The 21470-nt window shown below is 45.9% G+C and overlaps 1 protein-coding gene across 1 annotated transcript; it reads right to left on the bottom strand.

Moving 5' to 3' along the window:
* Nucleotides 1-4159: 4159 nt before the first annotated feature.
* LOC119978394 (gastricsin-like) lies at nt 4160-20433 on the bottom strand. The gene is made up of 9 exons (XM_038820016.1): nt 20309-20433; nt 18759-18924; nt 16029-16146; nt 15790-15908; nt 13315-13514; nt 9194-9316; nt 7069-7213; nt 5550-5648; nt 4160-4380 (listed from the first exon to the last, which is right to left on the bottom strand). The coding sequence occupies exons 1-9, from the start codon at nt 20362-20364 to the stop codon at nt 4225-4227; spliced, it is 1182 nt and encodes a 393-aa protein (XP_038675944.1). The 5' UTR covers nt 20365-20433; the 3' UTR covers nt 4160-4224.
* Between the last annotated feature and the right edge of the window lie 1037 nt (nt 20434-21470).

Below are 21470 nucleotides of genomic sequence, written 5' to 3'. Positions count from 1 at the left end.
GGAGCAGATAGAAACTATGTCCTCAGGTTGGGAGTTCAGAACAAGAACAAAAACAATACAGCACAAGAACAGGCCCTTCGGCCCTACAAGCCTGTACCTGTCATGATACCAACCTGAGCCAAAATCCTCTTCACTTCCTAGTGCCGTATCCCTCACTACCATCCTATTCATGTCTTTGTCGAGATTAATTTTGAATGCCGCTAATGTACCTGCTTCCACAACCTCCCCTGGCAGCGCATTCCAGGCATTCACCACCCTCTGTGTAAAAAACCTGCCTCTCACATCTCCCCTAAACCTTGCCCCACGGACCTTAAACATATGCACCATCGTGACTGGCCTCTCAACCCTGGGAAAGAGTGTCTGCCCATCCACTCTATCCATGCCCCTCATAATCTTGTAGACCTCAATCAGGTCACCCCTCAACCTCCGTCTTTCTAATGAGAACAGTCTGAGTCTATTCAGCCTCTCCGCAAAGCTAACACCCTCCTGACCAGGCAACATCCTGGTAAAGCTCCTTTGCATCCTCTCCAAAGCCTCCACATCCTTCTGGTAGTGTGGCGACCAGAATTGTGTGCAATATTCCAAATGTGGCCTTAGCAAGGTTCTATACAACTGCAGCATGACTTGCCAGTTTGTATACTCGATGCCCCGTCCAATGAAGGCAAGCATTCTGTATGCTTTCTTGACTACCTTGTCCACTTGTGTTACCACCTTCAAAGATCTGTGGACCTGCACGCCCAGATCTCTCTGACTTTCTATATTTCCAAGAGTTTTGCGATTGACAGTATATTTCCCCTCTATGTTAGACCTACCAAAATGCATTTGCTCACATTTGTCTGGATCTAACTCCATTTGCCACTTCCCTATCCAAGTCTCCAACCTATCTATGTTCTGCATAACCTATCTATGTCTTGACTGACATCTTTGTATCCTCATTGGCTACAGGTGAGATCACAGAGGGCTGGAGAATAGATAATGTGGTACCGCTGTTGAAGGAAGGTAGCAGGGATAATCCAGGAAACTATAGACCGGTGAGCCTCATGTCGGGTAGGTAAATTATTGGAGAGAATTGGAGAGAACAATAAAAGTTGTTTATTCCTATTTGCTGCAAAAGTTGAAAGGAAACTGTGGCCAAACCATGGTCTACAAGGGAAATTAGAGGTAGTATTAGATTCAAAGAAAAAGCATACAAACTTTCAAGAAAAAGCAAGAGACCTGAGGATTGAGAACAATTTAAGGGGAAGGTAGAGTATGAAAGTAAGTTAGTGGGGAACATAAGAACTGACTGTAAAAGTTTCTATAGGTATGTAAAGAAAAGAATTTGACAAAAACGAATGTAGGCCCCTTACAGTCAGAAACTGGGGAAGTCATAACGGGGAAAAAAAGATATGGCTGAGGAACTAACTGCGTATTCACCAAGGAAGACATGAATAATGTTCTGGAAGTTCTGAGCAACGCATGTCTCAGTGAGGAACTGAAGGAAATTAGTATTAGTAAAGAAATCAGTTGGGGCGCTTGATAGTTACAAGGACGCGAGGAAGGATCTAAAGAGAGAGCTGAGACGAGCAAGGTGGGGACATGAGAAGTCTTTGGCAGGTAGGATCAAGGAAAACCCAAAAGCTTTCTATAGGTATGTCAGGAATAAAAGAATGACTAGGGTAAGAGTAGGGCCAGTCAAGGACAGTGGTGGGAAGTTGTGTGTGGAGGCTGAGGAGATAAGCGAGATACTAAATGAATACTTTTCGTCAGTATTCACTCAGGAAAAAGATAATGTTGTGGAGGAGAATTCTGAGACCCAGGCTATTAGAATAGATGGCATTGAGGTGCGTAGGGAAGAAGTGTTGGCAATTCTGGACAAGGTGAAAATAGATAAGTCCCCGGGGCCTGATGGGATTTATCCTAGGATTCTCTGGGAAGCCAGGGAAGAGATTGCTGAGCCTTTGGCTTTGATTTTTATGTCATCATTGGCTACAGGAATAGTGCCAGAGGACTGGAGGATAGCAAATGTGGTCCCTTTGTTCAAGAAGGGGAGTAGAGATAACCCCGGTAACTATAGGACGGTGAGCCTAATGTCTGTGGTGGGTAAAGTCTTGGAGAGGATTATAAAAGATACGATTTATAATCATCTAGATAGGAATAATATGATTAGGGATAGTCAGCATGGTTTTGTGAAGGGTAGGTCATGCCTCACAAACATTATCGAGTTCTTTGAGAAGGTGACTGAACAGGTAGACGAGGGTAGAGCAGTTGATGTGGTGTATATGGATTTCAGTAAAGCGTTTAATAAGGTTCCCCATGGTCGGCTATTGCAGAAAATACGGAGGCTGGGGATTGAGGGTGATTTAGAGATGTGGATCAGAAATTGGCTAGTTGAAAGAAGACAGAGAGTGGTAGTTGATGGGAAATGTTCAGAATGGAGTTCAGTTACGAGTGGCGTACCACAAGGATCTGTTCTGGGGCCGTTGCTGTTTGTCATTTTTATAAATGACCTAGAGGAGGGCGCAGAAGGATGGGTGAGTAAATTTGCAGACAACACTAAAGTCGGTGGAGTTGTAGACAGTGTGGAAGGATGTTGCAGGTTACAGAGGGACATAGATAAGCTGCAGAGCTGGGCTGAGAGGTGGCAAATGGAGTTTAATGTGGAGAAGTGTGAGGTGATTCACTTTGGAAAGAATAACAGGAATGCAGAATATTTGGCTAATGGTAAAATTCTTGGTAGTGTGGATGAGCAGAGGGATCTCGGTGTCCATGTACATAGATCCCTGAAAGTTGCCACCCAGGTTGATAGGGTTGTGAAGAAGGCCTATGGTGTGTTGGCCTTTATTGGTAGAGGGATTGAGTTCCGGAGCCATGAGGTCATGTTGCAGTTGTACAAAACTCTAGTACGGCCGCATTTGGAGTATTGCGTACAGTTCTGGTCGCCTCATTATAGGAAGGACGTGGAAGCTTTGGAACGGGTGCAGAGGAGATTTACCAGGATGTTGCCTGGTATGGAGGGAAAATCTTATGAGGAAAGGCTGATGGACTTGAGGTTGTTTTCGTTAGAGAGAAGAAGGTTAAGAGGTGACTTAATAGAGGCATACAAAATGATCAGAGGGTTAGATAGGGTGGACAGCGAGAACCTTCTCCCGCGGATGGAGGTGGCTAGCACGAGGGGACATAGCCTTAAATTGAGGGGTAATAGATATAGGACAGAGGTCAGAGGTGGGTTTTTTACGCAAAGAGTGGTGAGGCCGTGGAATGCCCTGCCTGCAACAGTAGTGAACTCGCCAACATTGAGGGCATTTAAAAGTTTATTGGATAAGCATATGGATGATAAGGGCATAGAGTAGGTTAGATGGCCTTTAGTTTTTTTCCATGTCGGTGCAACATCGAGGGCCGAAGGGCCTGTACTGTGCTGTATCGTTCTATGTTCTATGTTCTAAATCTGCCGTCCTTACCTGGTCTGGCCTACATGTGATTCCAGATGTGGTTGAAAGGCAGTTAGGGATGGGCAATAAATGCTGGCCCATTGGCTTTTCAGCAAGTAAGGGGCAGGGACAGGGAGGGGGAAGAAAGACAATGGGTGGGATTCTCCACGGTCAGGATTCTCTTCTGTCGGGATTCTCCGCTGTCGGGATTCTCCGCTGTCGGGATTCTCTGCTGTCGGGATTCTCCGCTGCCGGGATTCTCCGCTGTCGGGATTCTCCGCTGTCGGGATTCTCTGCTGTCGGGATTCTCCGCTGCCGGGATTCTCCGCTGCCGGGATTCTCCGTTGTGTCGGCTGCCTGGGGATTTCCAGATGGCGTGGGGCTGCCCACAATGGGAAGCCCATTGGAGAATCCCCGGGGGGGGGGGGGGCTGCACCAGGAACCTGGTTCAGCGGGATGGAGGATCCAGCCCACGGTGTGCCGGGACGGAGAATCACGCCCAATGTCTTTGATAGGGTGGAAGATAGGTTAAATGAGAAGAGGATGATGCCCAACAAATCCCATTCAGTTTGAAGTTAAAAGCCTTTCACCCACCTGCAGAGTTACAATAAACAATTTGGAGCAGATTCACAACTTGATATCTGGCTGTAAAACTGACTTTCCCCACCTTCTGCTAATTGTAGAAACTGCCTGATACTCATCCGTATTGAAATCAGTGTGTCAAAGAATTGAAACTTAGTCCAAGAGAATTGTATGCTTTAAAAGGTCTTGCTTTATTTGGTGAAATATGGATCGAAATTAGAACACATGTCCCTTAGACAGCTGTAGCGAATCCCATTCTGTTATTCCCCATGTCAAAAATAGAATAGAACGCTCCGAGGAAGACATCTCCCAGAATCCACAGAGGTCCATCATTGGTCGGGGGATAGACGTAGGTTGGCATAAACCCAGCAATACAGAATCCATTTTGCTGTAAAATAATGACACAACATTAGCTGAGGTTCTTGTCTGATTTAACCATCTTTATTCAATAAAAACATTAAAAAATCTATTATCCTGATGTCTTTCTTTCTTCAACACAAGTTTATGCAGTGATGAACATAGATTGCTACAGCCCAGAATAAGTTTCCCCTGTTGTCAATTCATCCAGTTATGCAAATCACACTCGGGCCCACAGCTTTCTGTTGATCCAGGGGGAATGACACGGGAGAATCAGCAAACTGGGCTGAAGGTAATCAGAAGACCCATGAATCTATATCCCCTTCCCTATTGGCTGAGAAATTACAGCATGGAGCCAATGTTCCCTCTAAGCTGTGCGTTGTTTGGTTGCACAGCTCGACACCAATCTGGATCAGACCATAACGTGCAACAAACAGTACGCGCACAAGAAAGAAAAATTAGAGAGAGGGTTGGTATGGGAGAGATGAGGATGGTGAAGTGAGTTAAAGCGGAAAAACATCATTCTCCTTTCCCCTAATGTTAGTCCATATAAAGCAGCCAAACATCTAGCTTGGGACCATTCTGACCCACCTTTACCTAGTGACAGGAAAACTAATCCACAGCGACTTGTTTTTGTTGTCCTTTTGAATACCTCTGGTTATAACCTCTCCACCATTTGTGGCTGTTGCCTAGGCCTGAGCCCAGCATTTCCCTTTGTCAACCTCTCCTCCTCTTTTCTCTTTAAGATTCTACATAAAGCCTATTTCTTTGACTAAACAGTTGGCCATCTTTCCAAATATTGCCGTGTGCTGCCATATTTTATAGCACTCCGATTACACACCTACCTGTGGTGATATGCCAGTGCACAGTTCTGTGTGTAGTTAGCAATGCGACCTCCAACCAGCTGGTGGCGTTAGAAATCTATCACATGACTCAAGACACCCGCCAGTTGGTAGTAAGATGTACAAGATGATAGCCACACTCACAGGGGAAATTCACTGATTGATTTAATAGCCACTATTTTTATTGTAATTCCAGAGTTATCTTTTCCACGTGTTTCTTAATAAATCACCTTTATAGTCAATCAACTATATGTTCTGTGTAAATCATTACAACGGTTATATCACAGAACACAACACAAGGGACATTTGATGACATCAAAGGGTCTAAATAAAGAAGTTGTTGTTAGTACATACATACCCGAATGACGTATACTGATGCAGGAATTGGGAACTCAACCCCATTGATCACAAAGGTCAAAGTAGGCATGTTTGGGATGTTGTCACAGTTCACAAGATACTGTTAAATAGAACAGATCACATTGAAGATTCACATATGGTTGGTACAAATGGAAAATGAATAGTTTGAGACATAATGGGCGGGATTCTCCACCCCGCCGCGCCACTTTTGTGCCTTGACCCACCAGTGGGATTCTCCGTTACGCCGGCTGGTCAATGGGGTTTTCCATTGTGGGGCAGTCCAATGCATCGGGAAAAGCCCCGGGCGCCGGCAAAACGTGGAATCCCGCCGGCGGAGAATCCCGCCCAACGTGTCTTTCACAAACAACCTGCCAAATGGATTATCAAACTCAAGTTTGAAATGGTGCTAATGCTACACTTCAGGGCCCCCCACTACATATTCTCTTCAGATCGCATGAACATGAACATAACTATGCAGATCGAGGTACTCGAGTAATAATCTAACGTAGGAAAACTGGTTTCAAGATGTTGCTGTCATGACAACTGGTTCCTTGGTGAATGAGCATCTATGGGTTGGATGGAATCCGAAGTATCGAGTTGAAATAAAATCATAAAGATTTTTTTAAACTACAACTTATAGTCCTCGAGGTTTATGACCAAGCACTTTGAAATCAAACATTTCTCTTTATGACACCCATGTTGAGCATCAAGATACCCAGCAGTGAGTTTGGCATCATGTAAATTAAACAATGAAGCTCGCACTATACTGAATTGCACCTTAACTAGAACCAAAGATGAACACTCCCTATTACATCAATGTTATTGGCCCCATTTCCTACACATGACATTTGAGTTCTTTGTACTCGGGGGCCCATTGTTACTGAGGCAGATGTTCGGGGAATTGAAGTTTCACCTCATTTTCCTTAAGGTCCTTCCAACTGCCAGAGAGAAGAAACTTTAGTTCTGTCATTTTGAATTGAATTTGAATCTATATTCGCAGAACTGAATACGTAGACACCTAATCCTCTGTGTCATCCCATTTTACTTTAAGTGTCGTGAGGCAACATTAATCCTTAAAACAGGATCCATGCTGTTTGGAAATATATGTCATTGACCATTTTCATGGTCCTGTGGTGCAGTGGGTAACGACCCTGCCTTTGAACCAAAAGTTCCCGGTCTGGGTCCCACCCCAGAACTTGACGGCCAAGGAGGTTGCTTTCACAATGCGGTCAAACAGCTGGAGCGACAACCTGCAAATCCTTTCAAACAGGCTAATGGCTGGTGGTGAGGGTGGCAGAGACACCTGGTGAGCCACACCTGATGTGGAGTGGCACCTATCAAGCTTGGGAAACATTTTCATTAATTATTGAAATATTATTTTATGGTGACAAACGTGACCAGATAAACATTAATTATTGATTACATCTAGTGATTTGCAGCCCTTCCACTGTCAGCATGGTGCAACATTCCCAATTGTGTTGCCAGTCCAGAATTAGTTGGTATTTGTTACAACAACTTACATCAGTGGACGGATTCACCTGCACACCAATTTCCTGTAAGAATTCAGTGAGGTACTGATGTGGAACGGTGATTCGGGGGGTTCCAGTGTCGATTGTAGCTTGGCACCCTTGGGAACAGAAGGAACTTTGGCCATTGATAATCACACTGAAAAGAAGAATTGCATTCATGATAGTTCTTGTCGCAAAAACAGGGCTGCAGTGCGGTTGAGCAGCACTTAGAATCATAGAATTATCGCAGAGTGATACAGCACAGAAAGAGGCAATTTAGTCCACCATGCTTGTTCCGCGTCTTTGATAGAACTGTCCAATAGCCCCACACCCCCTCCAAATGATTTCAACTTTCCCCATCCTGTTGAGCACATCTCACAAAAGACTGTGCAGGGTAATATATTTTCCACTTCCCTTCCCATCATTATGGGCTGGATTCTTTGGTTGCCCAACCAGGTGTCTCTCAGCCGCGCACCCTTCGCTGGCTGCGGGATTCTGTCTCCCCGCCGCATGTCAGGGGGATTTCACATTGAAGCCACCTCATTCTGGGGCTGGTTTAGCACAGGGCTAAATAGCTGGCTTTTAAAGCAGAGCATGGCAGGCCAGCAGATTGTGTTCAATTCGCTTACTGGTCTTCCTTTAAAAAAAACCAGGGCACTCCAGCAAGATTTGGTCTGACATCAGTGATGTCATCTCTTGATGGACTTGGCATGCGGAAAATTATCTGCTTCAGGTTAGCTGATAATCTCTGCTGATTGGTGCTGACCATTCAGGAAAGTTCCTGCCTCTGTGTGACTCAGTTTCCAGGGTTTAGCTTCATTTGGTACAGCAGCTGGAGGCTCACAGTTCTGATTTCTCTCTCACCTGTTGGATTATTTCTGAAGGTCCAGAGGAAAGACTTTTCTCTCTGCACAGCCAGTTTGAGCTGCAAAGAAAATCCAGTCCAGCACCAGCTGCAGGCTGGTGTTTCAAAGCCCTTTTTGAATTCTCGTGTGGGGAGCTCTGCTCTTATCTTAGAAAGGTTTTTACACATTCCGGGGGAGTTGGACATAAATAAGAATTACACAGACTTGAGGCTGTTCTTTTGGGGTGAAGGCCCAGGTTAATAAAAGTGAAAGTGACTCCCCACAGGGAATTCTGAAGCCTGGGAGTTCTGGCTGAATTTTACTGGCAGAAGATCCTCATTAGTAACCCAACTGCTGGTTTCACTCATTCTGCATCCTGGAAGGACAGTTTATTGCTGTAATGGGTTGGTTTAGCACAGTGGGCTAGGTGGCTGGTTTGTAATGCAGAACAAGGCCAGCAGCGCGGGTTCAATTCCCGTACCAGCTTGCCCGATCAAGCACCTGAATGTGGCAACTAGGGGCTTTTCACAGTAACTTCATACTGTGACAATAAAAGATTATTATTATCCGAAGCAAGGACACATATCTTCCATTTCAGATTTTAATTCCCATTATTTTTACCTCTCCCCCTCCCTCTGTGTGTGTCTGTCTTCTGTGTGTTTGGTTGGAGGGTGGGATGGAAAAATGTGGGAGTAGTGGATGAGCTGGCCATTGTCCTATTATAATTATTGCGTGCCTTATCTCGATTTTTGTTATAAATAAACAGTTTTGTGTTTCACTTACAAATCTGCCTGTAAGTCGTTGAAGCAATCAAGCGGCAAAGATCTCAGAAACTTTATATAAACTATTGGTCAATTCATTGTGTTGGGACACTGGGACCTGTGGGGCTGGTATTGACCGCACATTCGTCCAGGGTGTCGTAGCAGCAGCAACAACAACAAAATTACACTTCAATTATTCAGTATGCAGAACAACAATCCATTTCCTGTTTGCAGAATCAAACCCTTCATCAACAAGCAATCTGTTTATTTCAAAGGTTGAATGTCCATTAAAATAGCAGACAAAAGGAATTTATACGAATATTTGATGCATTTGTGCTAATATCTGCACATCATTACTTCAAAGTCAGAATTTTATGATGGAGTTTCAGTAAAAGCTGCTTTTTACTTTTGAATGGTAATCTCATTACAGAAATGTGCTGTAATCCTTCAAGGGATTTGCACCCAGGACCAGTCTGCAGAGAGGATAGTTGTTCAACTGTATTGTTACGGTATCATTTGTTTCTCACTCACCTTTGTACGGCAATGGTCCAGAACACTTCTTGAATAAGTGGCACCCAGGTAATCTGACCTGAGTAAAGGCTATAGTCAATTCCACCAAACAATACTTCACCTCCATCTTGGCTATTTGAATTCCTGGAATAAATGAAATATTTCAGGGTCACTTAATGCATTTCATAGTCCAATACAACTCTCCCCCTTAGTTACTTTCTAACTCCTGACTGAAACTCGTTTCCCTCTTCCCCATAAATGGCAACACGCGCAATGAATCCCACAAGGATCAGGAAATGCGGCCATGGGTTTACCGCCAGAGAATTCCCCATCTCCAGATGTCAGAGGTCCAATGCCAGAGAAGACGGCATCTGTTCCGAGGGGTAGACCAACTGTGCCAGGTGCTGCAAGGGTTGGCACCAGATGGACTGGGAGGTTACCCATTGCCTGTGGCCCTGAAAGAAACTACCGCTCTGAACCTTTGTGACTGCAGCTCATTTCTGGGCTGCATGGGTGACCTATGCAGCATCTCCCAGGCCGCCACACACAAGTGCATAAGGGAGGTCACAGATGCGCTATTTGCCAGGGCCCACATGCTCACCAACTTTGACCGGAACCGGACGCTCCAGGATGCCAGGACCATGGGCTTCACCTGCAGAGCTGGCCTGTCCGAAGTGCAGGGCGCCATTGACTGCAGTCACCTATCTCTGCGTTCCCCATGGCAGAATGGAGTGCCACTTGGAAACTCCAAAGCTTCCCACTGCCTCAATGCTCGGAGGGTGTGGAACGGCTATGCAGGTGTGTGCCCGTTTCCCGTGGAGCATCCATGAAACCTCCATCCCGGGAGGCTTGCAGATCCCAGCCATTTCTGAGGGAGAGCAGTGGCTGGAAGGATGGCTTGTTGGGGACAAACTGTACCCCCTCAGGAGGTGGGGGATGACGTCAGTGTGGAGAACCCAAACACCCGCTCTGACACGCGACAGTGAGGCTCATGCGTCACCCTGCACGCCGGTCCAGCAGGTAATTTGTTTGCTCTGGATGCAGTTTCAGTGTTTAGACTGTTTGGAGTGAGCCCTCCAACACAGCCCCAGAGGGTATCCCACATCATTGTTAATCTGCTGCTCTCTGCACCACCTGACACTGTAGCATCGCTATGGTTACACCATTCACGGGCAGGGCGTTAAAGCGACTGGCTGGAAACTGCAGGGGGATGATGATGCCGTGCAGCGAGGACAGAGCGATGCTCCTGGTTCCCTCGGTCAAATCTCTGACTTCTGCCTGACAGAGAGCTGGTCGCAACCAGCCACTGAACGGGGTGACCTGGGGCCCCAGAGAGGCGGAATGACACATCGCAGCTGCTACTGCCTCCGCCAAGGTCAGGGGTCCCGAGGTGTTACTGCACCTACAGGCGAGGTGGACAGACTCTCACACAGTTTCATCCGCTAGAATCCTCATAACTAGAGTATTCTGGCAGACAGGAGAGGTGTGTGTGTGTGTGTGTATGTGTGTGTGGGGAGGGGTGGGGTATCTTTTATGGATAGTGCTTGGAGCTGGGGGGGGGGGGGGGGGCCTGTGCCAAGAGCGGTGTGACATCCCTGCACCATCAGCCTGGGAGATGGGAGAGACAGAGCATTGCCATTCTCTCACTGCACAGGGAGGAAGCGGGGAGTTTGCGTTGGGGTTTGCGGAGCAGGGCACCATGACATGACAGTGTGGTGGCTCTTTATGGGTGATCAAAATGATTTTTAATGCGAGCTGGCTAATACAATGATGCCTTTCCTCTAATAGCGCCCTCGATTCACCTGTGCCCACACCAGGCTGACAGTTTCTTACTCTTCCTCACCCTCCCGCTGTGCCTCGGTGTATCCCCGGTATCCACAGCTGAGGCTGAGGCGGCCTGCTGACTGCCAGGCCTTATTTCCAGAGGTGACCTTGGCGGGCGTCCCCTGGGGGGCTGGGACCTTGAAGGCCTGAACCCTCACTGGTTCCTAGGCTTTTGGGGAGCACGGGTTTGGCCCTCGTTGGCGTGCGAGTTGGAGGGGTGTTACTCACAGGGTCTGCTGGGTGGAAGGCCCCAGGCTTCACTCCTATCGATCCACTTCCCTTCGAGTCCGGGACGTCTGCCTGATCAAGGGTCAAGGGTTTCCCCCTCTGCTAGACCCTATCCAGAAGCTTGCTGAGGGCTCCCTCGGTGAATTACGGTGCAGTCTTTCTGTCTGCACCCCCCACCCCCGATTGAGCTTGGAATGAGTGCTGGGGAGCCGTTTAAATGGGGAGCCCCACTGAGGGCAGAGATTAGCAGGCGGCCAGGGTGAACAAATCAGAGGCAGGTCGCCATGGGCAAGGTTTGAAACTTGCAAAAGATGGCTTTTCCTTAAAGAGGTTGAATATGAATACACGGCGAGCTTTCTCACCGACAGTGCCGGCGGGATTCTCCCTGGTTTTCCCATCGAGACCCACACTTCAAAAAATATCGGAAAATTCTGCCCATTAAATGTTCACTCAGAAGTTTGCAAATTAACAGAATTGTGCACCCCAGGCAGCTGTGGATATTCTGCCGTTGAATATAGTCATGGCTGAGATAGTGAACTCCAAGGGAATCATGGGATATGGGGTTTGGTGGGAATGTGGAGCTGAGGCCAAAGATCAGCAATGATCTTATTGAATGATGGAACAAGCTAAAGGGGCTGAATGGCCTTTGGATGCTTGTATTCCTTCTCGGTCTGGGCCTATAGGTTAACTGGCGTGTAAAACATCTCGATTTCTTCGGCCTCAAATATGATGGGCTGGATTCTCCATTTCAGTGTCTAAGTGCCGGCTGAAACAGAGAATCCCGGGCGTTTGCGACGCCAAAATGAGCGCTGAACCCTCACCGGTTCCTGGAGCGGCGAAGGGTTAGCAGCGGCGCTGGGTAAAACTCCCGGCTCCCGCGCCAAAAATGGGCAGAGAATGGCCGGGCCCTTGGCCGCCCAGGCGCTCGCACGGAGATAACCTGCTGCGGTCACGCCGTACAACATGGCCCCGGCCATGCACGGATCTGACCCGCCAAATACAACCCCACAGGCCACCCCATTGACACCCCTCCCCCAGCAGTCCCACCAGCCCTCGCAAAGCCCCCCCCCCATCCCCCGGCCAGCAGCACGGCTCCAGGTTGCATCCGCCACTCCGGGACCCCAACCGCTCAGACCAAACATCAGCCGTGTGGTCGGGAACTCGGCCCAATGAGGGTGGAGCATCTCGTGGGAGGGCCTTCCCAGGATGCCCCAACGCCAATGCCAACACCATTTTGGAGGGTCAGAGATTCGAAAACCGGCGCCAACCCCGATTTGGCCGTTAGTTGGGATTCTCGGCCCGATCGACGGTTACAATATTGGCGTCGGGCGACGGAGAAACCCGCCCCATGTGTTTGCATGTACTTGATGTACAGGCCAAACCTCCCTTTTCAGCCATGACGTGCTATATTCTTCTTAGCCCCAATTTTTCGCCCCACAAATGGATGTTTTACTTAGCGGTATTTTGTAATTGGACACAAGGAGATCAAGCAGACGATACAGACTGTGTTGCTAAGGTGCACGGGAGTTTGATACTGAGCAGACAGCCACTTATATTTGTGATTCCCTTTTGAGGGCTCAAACTGAAAATTCTCTATCTCTGCGGGACAGGTGGACAAGGTCAAGACAGCCTATGGAATGCTTCCCTTTATTGGGCGAGGGATTGAATGCAAAAGCAGGGATGTAACGCTGGAATTGTATAAAAAGCTGGTTTGGCCACAGCTGGAGTTGTGTGTCCAGTTCTGGTCACCACATCACAGGAAGGACATGATCGCTCCGGAGAGATTCCAGAGGATATTTCCGGGGATGGTGCCGGGGTCTGAAACTTGCAGCTGTGAGGAGAGATTGGACAGGCTAGAGTTTTCCTTAGAACGGAGGAGGCTACAGGGCGACAGAATTGAGGTGGGTTTAAAATGAGCGGCTAGTTTCTTTTTTCTCGTTTTTGGCCGGAACAGAGACGATGGGCTGAATGGCCTCTTCCTGCGCAGTAACCTTTCTGTGGCTCCATAGGCATCGGTCTAATCTGCCATTAATCCATGAAATGTCATTGAAGGTATCTTCATATGTCGGTCCCGAACTCTTGTATCTTACCTCTTCAAATACACAGAAAACAGAGACTGTTCCAGTAGGTTGTCATTTATCATGTTGTTAAACACAGGCGTAGCTCCTCCTCTTGCGAGTGATGGGTATGCCAGACCAAGAACCCCATCAAATGGAGCATATCCAAAATAACTGCCTGGTTCAAGTTTACTCAGGCCCAACTCTTGATGTGAAATCGTTATGCCGGCAACCTTGGGAAGGAGAAAATAGAAAGAAAAATAGTGGATTGATTGCAGAAGCACTGTGTGACCGAGCTAACAATTGACTCCATCCATTAGCCTGCTGACTGACCCCTCCTCAAAATAGTTTTGGCAATTTGTGCCTCGCTCAAACTGCTCACAAGGCGAGATCACTTCTAATCGAGAGGAGAGACATTAACTTGCACAGCGATGCTATTCTGCAACACAAACATTGGACCGGAAGCGTTAACTCTGTGTCTCTCTGCACAGACGCTGCCAGACCTGCTGAGTTTATCCAGCATTTTCTGTTTTCATTTCAGTGTTCCAGCAGCGGCAGCTTTTTGCTTTTATCTCAGAAGTATATTACCTGGTCAGTCGAAGAAGGTTTGGCTTTGAATGGATGACCTAAGCTGAGTAATGTTCTAGTTTTCTTTTGTTTAACTGGCGATGTTGGTTTAAATCAGTTGACTGTGATACGACCCACCCATACGTTACCCAGTTACATTGCAGGCTGCAACACATACTTTTGCATAAGTACATTGTGCTATGAAACTACCAATGAAAACAATTATGGAAATTAAGCTCAATATATATTGTAGCCTTAATTTAAGATAGTGAACTGAAAATACATTAAACAGTGAAACTTTATTAAAGGATAGAGAGTCACGTTACTATCCTGGAGCTAAGATCTCATTCTATATTTTTAAAATATAAAATGTATCTGTATAAATCAGTGTGGTAATTTATAAAATCTTTAAAAGGCTTTACAATGACTGAAGCCATTACTGGCTATAACTCAAACACTAGGAAATTCCTGACATTCACAACTACAATCTCATCACCCCTGTAGACACAGAAACATGCCTTTGTTTGCATGCAGACACCAAACTCCATCAGCAACGCAACCTGTCACTTTCCATCAACCGAACAGCAGCAGAAACAAATCTTTCTCCAGGTTCAAATTGGCCTTTAAATTGCCCAGCCTTCATCTACACTATTTCCACAAGAACCTCCGAATTGTTCAAGTGTCTCAAGACTAAACCATCTTTATGTGCCTATTCCCATCAGGGTAGTCACCTCGACTAGAAAAGTATATTATCCAGCATCTGTTTTCAACCTGCCGACTCTGTGAAAGGGACTTTGGTTCTGGAATTGGACTTACATGAAACAATAATTCTCACCTTCTCTGTTGTCTTTACCCTGTACCTCTTTCTTCTCCTCATCCCTCTTTTATTGTATGAATGTACCGGGGGCTAGATAGCGACATCCCCTCCCTCGTTTGGAGTGTGTGTAAAATGAACAAATCCCTTTGAGTTCACCCTATGTTGGGTTTGCTGTGGGGCAATGAGTAGACGTTGAATCTCACCAAACCCGAGGAGTTGGGAAACATGCCACTATTTACAAAAGGGGAAATCAAAAAACAAAAATACCTATCTGATTATGTTCGGGTGGTGAGAGGAGAAATCAGGGCTGTCAAAATTAAGCTCCCCCCTCGTCCTCAGCTTAGGACTGCTGCCGGAACCCCCAATAATTCCTTTCCTGATTTGGGTGAATGTCTGAAATGAACACTGTTCTAATTTCTGTGCCAACGTGCTTCAAGTGGATTTTGAAGCTAGTCTTTGTGGTGCCTCAGGTTGGAACAGTCGGGCCTCTCAGTTAGAGGGTCGTGTGTTTAAGTTCCCCTCCAGCAATCCAGCACAAAATTTGGGCTGGTGCTGTGGTCCAGTACTGAAGGAGGAATTTGCTGTTGGAGGTGCCATTTCTTGAATGAGACGAGAGCCAGTCTGTTCTCTCAACTGACGTAAAAGACAGCTTGAAGAACATAAGAGTGAATCTGAGAAAAACTCATTGCAAAATTTGAAAAAAAACTAAATATAGATTAGCCAATTATTTTTCTTTTATAATTAAGGAGCAATTTAGCGTGGCCAATCCACCTAACCAGCCCATCGTTGGGTTGTGGGGGTTAATCCCACGCAGACATGTGCAAACTCCACACGGACAGTGACCCAGGGACAGGATTCGAACCCGGGTCCTCAGCGCCGCAGTCCCAGTGCTAACCACTGCGCCACATGCCGCCCTAAACTCATTGCAAAAACTTGAATTTTGTGCGATAAAACTGCCAATGGAAACAATTCTAAAAATTAAGCGGAATACATACTGTAGCCTTAATTTAAGATCTTAGCCAGCGAACTGAAAATACATTGAACACTGATGAACTGCTTGAACAAGCGGAAACTTGGAGATGAGGTGCTCAATGCATGTTGGTAGCGTATTGTTCACTACTCACAGTCACTGTATCATATCCGAAATATCCAGACAGACTGCCGGCACCATAAGACATACTAAACGATTTTCCAGTTGAACTGAATGTTGAGGATTGAGAGGGATCAAATTTTGCATGGTTATCTGAAAGAGATAAAGGAATCATCACCTATTACTTCAGAATTCAGGTTCCATAGAAAGTCATTTGAGTTTGAATCTTAAAAACATGCTCTAATCAAGTAATCACATGTTATCTTCACTTACCACATGATGTACTGTAACAGTAAACTGATGGGACCCAAAGGTTGGATGAACCAGTATCGAGCAGGACAGTGAAGCTCTGGGGTGGGGTACCCACAGTAATGGATCCGTAGTAGTAGGTCTAAACAGCGATTTGAAAAACAAGAACAAGATTTTATTTACTTGAATTTAAACTGAAACCAAAGATCTCCATAAAAAACACCAAGACAGTTCATTTACTAATGAGCTCTCACGCTTATCGGTCTATAAAACAATGATAGGTCCATAAAATAATGAGGGGCATAGATAAGGTAGATAGTCAACCATATCCCATAAGACCAAAAGACATAGGAGCAGAATTAGGCCACTCGGCCCATCGAGTCTGCTCCGCCATTCAATCATGGCTGATATGTTTCTCATCCCCATTCTCCTATCTTCTCCCCATAACCCCTGATCCCCTTATTAATCAAGAACCTATCTATCTCTGTCTTAAAGACACTCAGTGATTTGGCCTCCACAGCCTTCTGCGGCAAAGAGTTCCACGGATTCACCACCCTCTGGCTGAAGAAATTCTTCCTCATCTCTGTTTTATAGGATCGTCCCTTTAGTCTGAGATTGTGTCCTCTGATTCTAGTTTTCCCTACAAGTGGAAACATCCTCTCCACGTCCACTCTATCCAGGCCTTGCACTATCTTGTAAGTTTCAATAAGATCCCCCCTCATCCATCTAAACTCTAAAAAGTACAGACCCAGAGTCCTCAACCGTTCCTCATACGACAAGTTCTTCATTCCAGGGATCATTCTTGTGAACCTCCTCTGGACCCTTTCCAAGGCCAGCACATCCTTCCTTAGATACGGGGCCCAAAACTGCTCACAATGCTCCAAAGAGGCTCACAATACTTCAAAGGTAGGGGAGTCTAAAACTAGCGGGCATAGGTTTAAGGTGAGAGGGGAGAGATACAAAAGGGTCCAGAGAGGCAATTTTTTGCTCACAGAGGGTGGTGAGTGTCTGGAACAAGCTGCAAGAAGCAGTAGTAGAGGCGAGTACAATTTTGTCTTTTAAAAAGCATTTGGAAAGTTATATGGGAAAGCAGGGTAAAGAGGGATATGGGCCAAATGTTGGCCTTATACTCACCTGTCACACTTTTGCCCACTCAATTAACCTGCTCTGTCCATTTGCAGACACGTTACTGTCCTTCCTACCGAGGTTTCATCGGCACATTTAGCTCTTATACACTCGGGCCCTTCATCAAACCATTGATGTAAATTGTGAATAGTTGAGGATCTAGCACTGATCCCTCTGGTACTCCGCTAATCCCAGTTTATCAATCTGAACAAGACTGCGGATTTTGGCCAAAGTACAGGCTTGAAGGGCCGAAGGGCCTGTTCCTGTGCTGTATCGTTCTTTGTTAAGACCCATTTATCCCCGCTCTCTACTTCCTGTTAGCAACCAATCATCCATCCACGCCGATATGTTATCTCCTCCACCATGTACCTTATCAAATACCTTTCAGAAATCCAAGTCCACCAGGTTCCCCTTTAACTACTTTGAATATTATATTGTCAAAAATTCTGATCGATCAGTTAACCATGATTTCCATTTCACATAACTATATTGGCTTTGCCTGATCAATTCATGATTTTCACTTCCTTAATCATGGATTCTGACACTTCCCCATGACAGACGTTAGACTCATAGAACATAGAACATAGAACAGTACAGCACAGAACAGGCCCTTCGGCCCTCGATGTTGTGCCGAGCCATGATCACCCTACTCAAACCCACGTATCCACCCTATACCCATAACCCAACAACCCCCCTTTAACCTTACTTTTTTAGGACACTACGGGCAATTTAGCATGGCCAATCCACCTAACCCGCACATCTTTGGACTGTGGGAGGAAACCGGAGCACCCGGAGGAAACCCACGCACACACGGGGAGGACGTGCAGACTCCACACAGACTCCACACAGACAGTGGCCTACTCACTGGCCTACAGTTTCCTTCTTCCTGTTATTGAATTAGAGCTGTTACAGTAGCTATTTTCCAGTCTGCTGGAACTGTTCCAAAATTGATAAAACTTTGGACGATTAAAACTAATGAACCTGCAACCTGTGCCCCCAATTCTTTTAAGACTCTAGGATGTAGACCATCTGGCCCGGGACTTGTCAGCTTTTAGGTCTAATCATTTTCCTAGCGCACATTCCCTGGTGATGGTGATTGAATTAAACTCATTCCTCCCTAGTACCTCATCATTTTCAAATATCTTTGGGAGGTTCGCTAAGCTCTCTGCCATAAAGATAGACACAATGTAGAACCATAGAATTTGTACAGTGCAGAAGGAGGCCATTTGGCCCATTGAGTCTTCACCGACCCTCTAAAAGAGCACCTTACCCAGGCCCACTCCCCCCTGCTCTATTCCCATAATCCCCCCTAATGTGCACATCCCTAGACACAAAGAGGCAATTTAGTATGGCCACTCCAGCTAACCTGCATTCCTTTGGACTGTGGGGAGGAAACTGGAGCACCCGGAGGAAACCCACACAGACACGGGGACAACGTGCAAACTCCACACAGACAGTAATCTAAGGTCGGAATTGAACCATGTCCCTGGCTCTGTGAGGCAGCAGTGCTGCCTCCTGAATAGCTAGATGTGGAGGATACTCAGCCTCTGCTGAAACACATTCCCTTCGACATATGAAGTAACCATAGGTGTTTTAATTCTTTCTAAAGTGGACTGTCTTCATACTTACATCCAAGGAATTCAGAAGTGGTTCATTTCCCATCTGAGCTGGTAAATTGGGGAACAACGCTCGGTATTTCAAGGCTGAATCGAACCTGTGAGTTTCTAGGAAATGCTTCAGCTCCCCGCGCTCCTCCAGGATGCTTCGCTTAGACTTTCCCCTGTGTAAAGGCATTCTGAAATGATAAAGAGTGAATAGGTGCGATGATCACTGAAGTAGTCGCACCGTTTAATCTTCCTTCTGGTTTGAACATCTCAGCTCACAAACACATCAAAGCAGCAACAGTAAGTCAATCCATGTGGCGTTTAACTAAACTCAACAAGTTCAAATAGATCACAGGTAGGATTTTCTTAATCAATTACATAGATGATTTGGAGTTGGGGACCAAGGGCAATGTGTCCAAGTTTGCAGATGACACTAAGATGAGTGGTAAAGCGAAAAGTGCAGAGGATACTGGAAGTCTGCAGAAGGATTTGGATAGGTTAAGTGAATGGGCTAGGGTCTGGCAGATGGAATACAATGTTGACAAATGTGAGGTTATCCATTTTGGTAGGAATAACAGCAAACGGGATTATTATTTAAACGATAAAATATTAAAGCATGCCGCTGTTCAGAGAGACTTAGGTGTGCTAGTGCATGAGTCACAGAAGGTTGGTTTACAAGTGCAACAGGTGATTAAGAAGGCAAATGGAATTTTGTCCTTCATTGCTAGAGGGATGGAGTTTAAGACTAGGGAGGTTATGTTGCAATTGTATAAGGTGTTAGTGCGGCCACACCTGGAGTGTTGTGTTCAGTTTTGGTCTCCTTACTTGAGAAAGGACGTACTGGCGCTGGAGGGTGTGCAGAGGAGATTCACTAGGTTAATCCCAGAGCTGAAGGGGTTGGATTATGAGGAGAGGTTGAGTAGACTGGGACTGTACTCGTTGGAATTTAGAAGGATGAGGGGGGATCTTATAGAAACATTTAAAATTATGAAGGGAATAGATAGGATAGATGCGGGCAGGTTATTTCCATTGGCGGGTGACAGCAGAACTAGGGGACATAGCCTCAAAATAAGGGGAAGTAGATTTAGGACTGAGTTTAGGAGGAACTTCTTCACCCAAAGGGTTGTGAATCTATGGAATTCCTTGCCCAGTGAAGCAGTTGAGGCTCCTTCATTACATGTTTTTAAGGTAAAGATAGATAGTTTTTTGAAGAATAAAGGGATTAAGGGTTATGATGTTCGGGCCGGAAAATGGCGCTGAGTCCACAAAAGATCAGCCATGATCTAATTGAATGGCGGAGCAGGCTCGAGGGGCCAGATGGCCTACTCCTGCTCCTAGTTCTTATGTTCTTATGTTCTAATTCCTGAATGGGCAAATCCTGTGAATTTATTGGAAGATAGTAGGTGCCTGATGTATGCAATGGTGCAAGCATTGGCTGATATCAATTTGATTGGATTTGGATTGGTTTATTGTCACGTGTACCGAGGTACAGTGAAAAGTATTGTTCTGCGGCAGCTCAAACAGATCATTCTGTACATGAAAAGAAAATACACAGTTGCTGGTTTAACAACAAACCTGTGGAGACACTCAGAGAGCTGGATGCAGAGCAGTGAAAGGATTAACCACTTCATGTTGCTTCTTGCTGTGAGGTTGTGGAAAACTGTAACCGGTTGACGTGATTCGCACAATTTCTTCAATTGTGCTGGAGACGGATGCAGCCTGGGTGATTTTATACCTGTGACTAATCAATGATTTGCTTCTCACCTTCACTGCTGAAGGCCGTGATATCTCAAGCTAAAAATTTGTTCCATTCTTATACAAATAAAATAGCACCAACATATTTGAGTCGCTCTTAACCTCAAACAAAAGGCTGAGGTCAAACAATATAAGAAATAAGATAAACTGGGTAATAATAGAACAATTAGTCTTATGACATTTTTGAGAACGCTCTCAGAATGCATAACATGAGGCAACCTTAGCGAGAAGCAACACATGGTTAATCATGGACAGCCCCATGGAGTAATTCCTGGCAGATTCACTTGAACAAGTGGCCAATCCTTGGACAACTCTGGAAAATTCTCCCTGATTCTTGAAAGTAAATTAAAAAGTTCCGGGAAGCCTTGATAATCCTTGGCTCATAATCACAACTAAAATTCAACTGACCGCCAAGACTGGAAACATCTTGTTTCTCTCAGTAATGCGGCTTATTTCTTTTTAAAGATTGTAGTGACTGCTTATGGAATGAAAGATAGAATCATGATCCAACACATCAGGAAGCCACTCGCCCCATCCTGGTTGTGCTAGCTCCTTGGGAAGAGCTATCCAATAAATAATAATAATATTCTTTATTGTCACAAGTAGGCTTACATTAACACTGCAGTGAAGTTACTGTGAAAAGCCCCTAGTCAACACACTCCGGCGCCTGTTCGGGTCCACAGAGGGAGAATTCATGATGGTCAATTCACCGAACAGCGCATCTTTCTGGACTTGTGGGAGGAATCCGGAGCACCCAGAGGGAATCCACGCAGACACGGAGAGAACGTGCAGATTCTGCACAGACAGTGACCCAAGCCGGGAATCGAACCTGGGACACTGGTGTTGTGAATCTACAGTGCTAACCACTGTGTCCCCAGCACTTCCTCCTCTGCTCTGTAATTTTTCCTTTTCAAGTACAAATTCCCTGTTGAAGGTTACTGTTGGATAAGCTTCCGTTGTACTTTAAGTCAGTGCATCCTAG

Source organism: Scyliorhinus canicula, chromosome 15 (genome assembly GCF_902713615.1).
Source record: "Scyliorhinus canicula chromosome 15, sScyCan1.1, whole genome shotgun sequence".
Lineage (NCBI taxonomy): Eukaryota > Metazoa > Chordata > Chondrichthyes > Carcharhiniformes > Scyliorhinidae > Scyliorhinus > Scyliorhinus canicula.
This window is presented reverse-complemented; position numbering and strand designations above follow the sequence as displayed.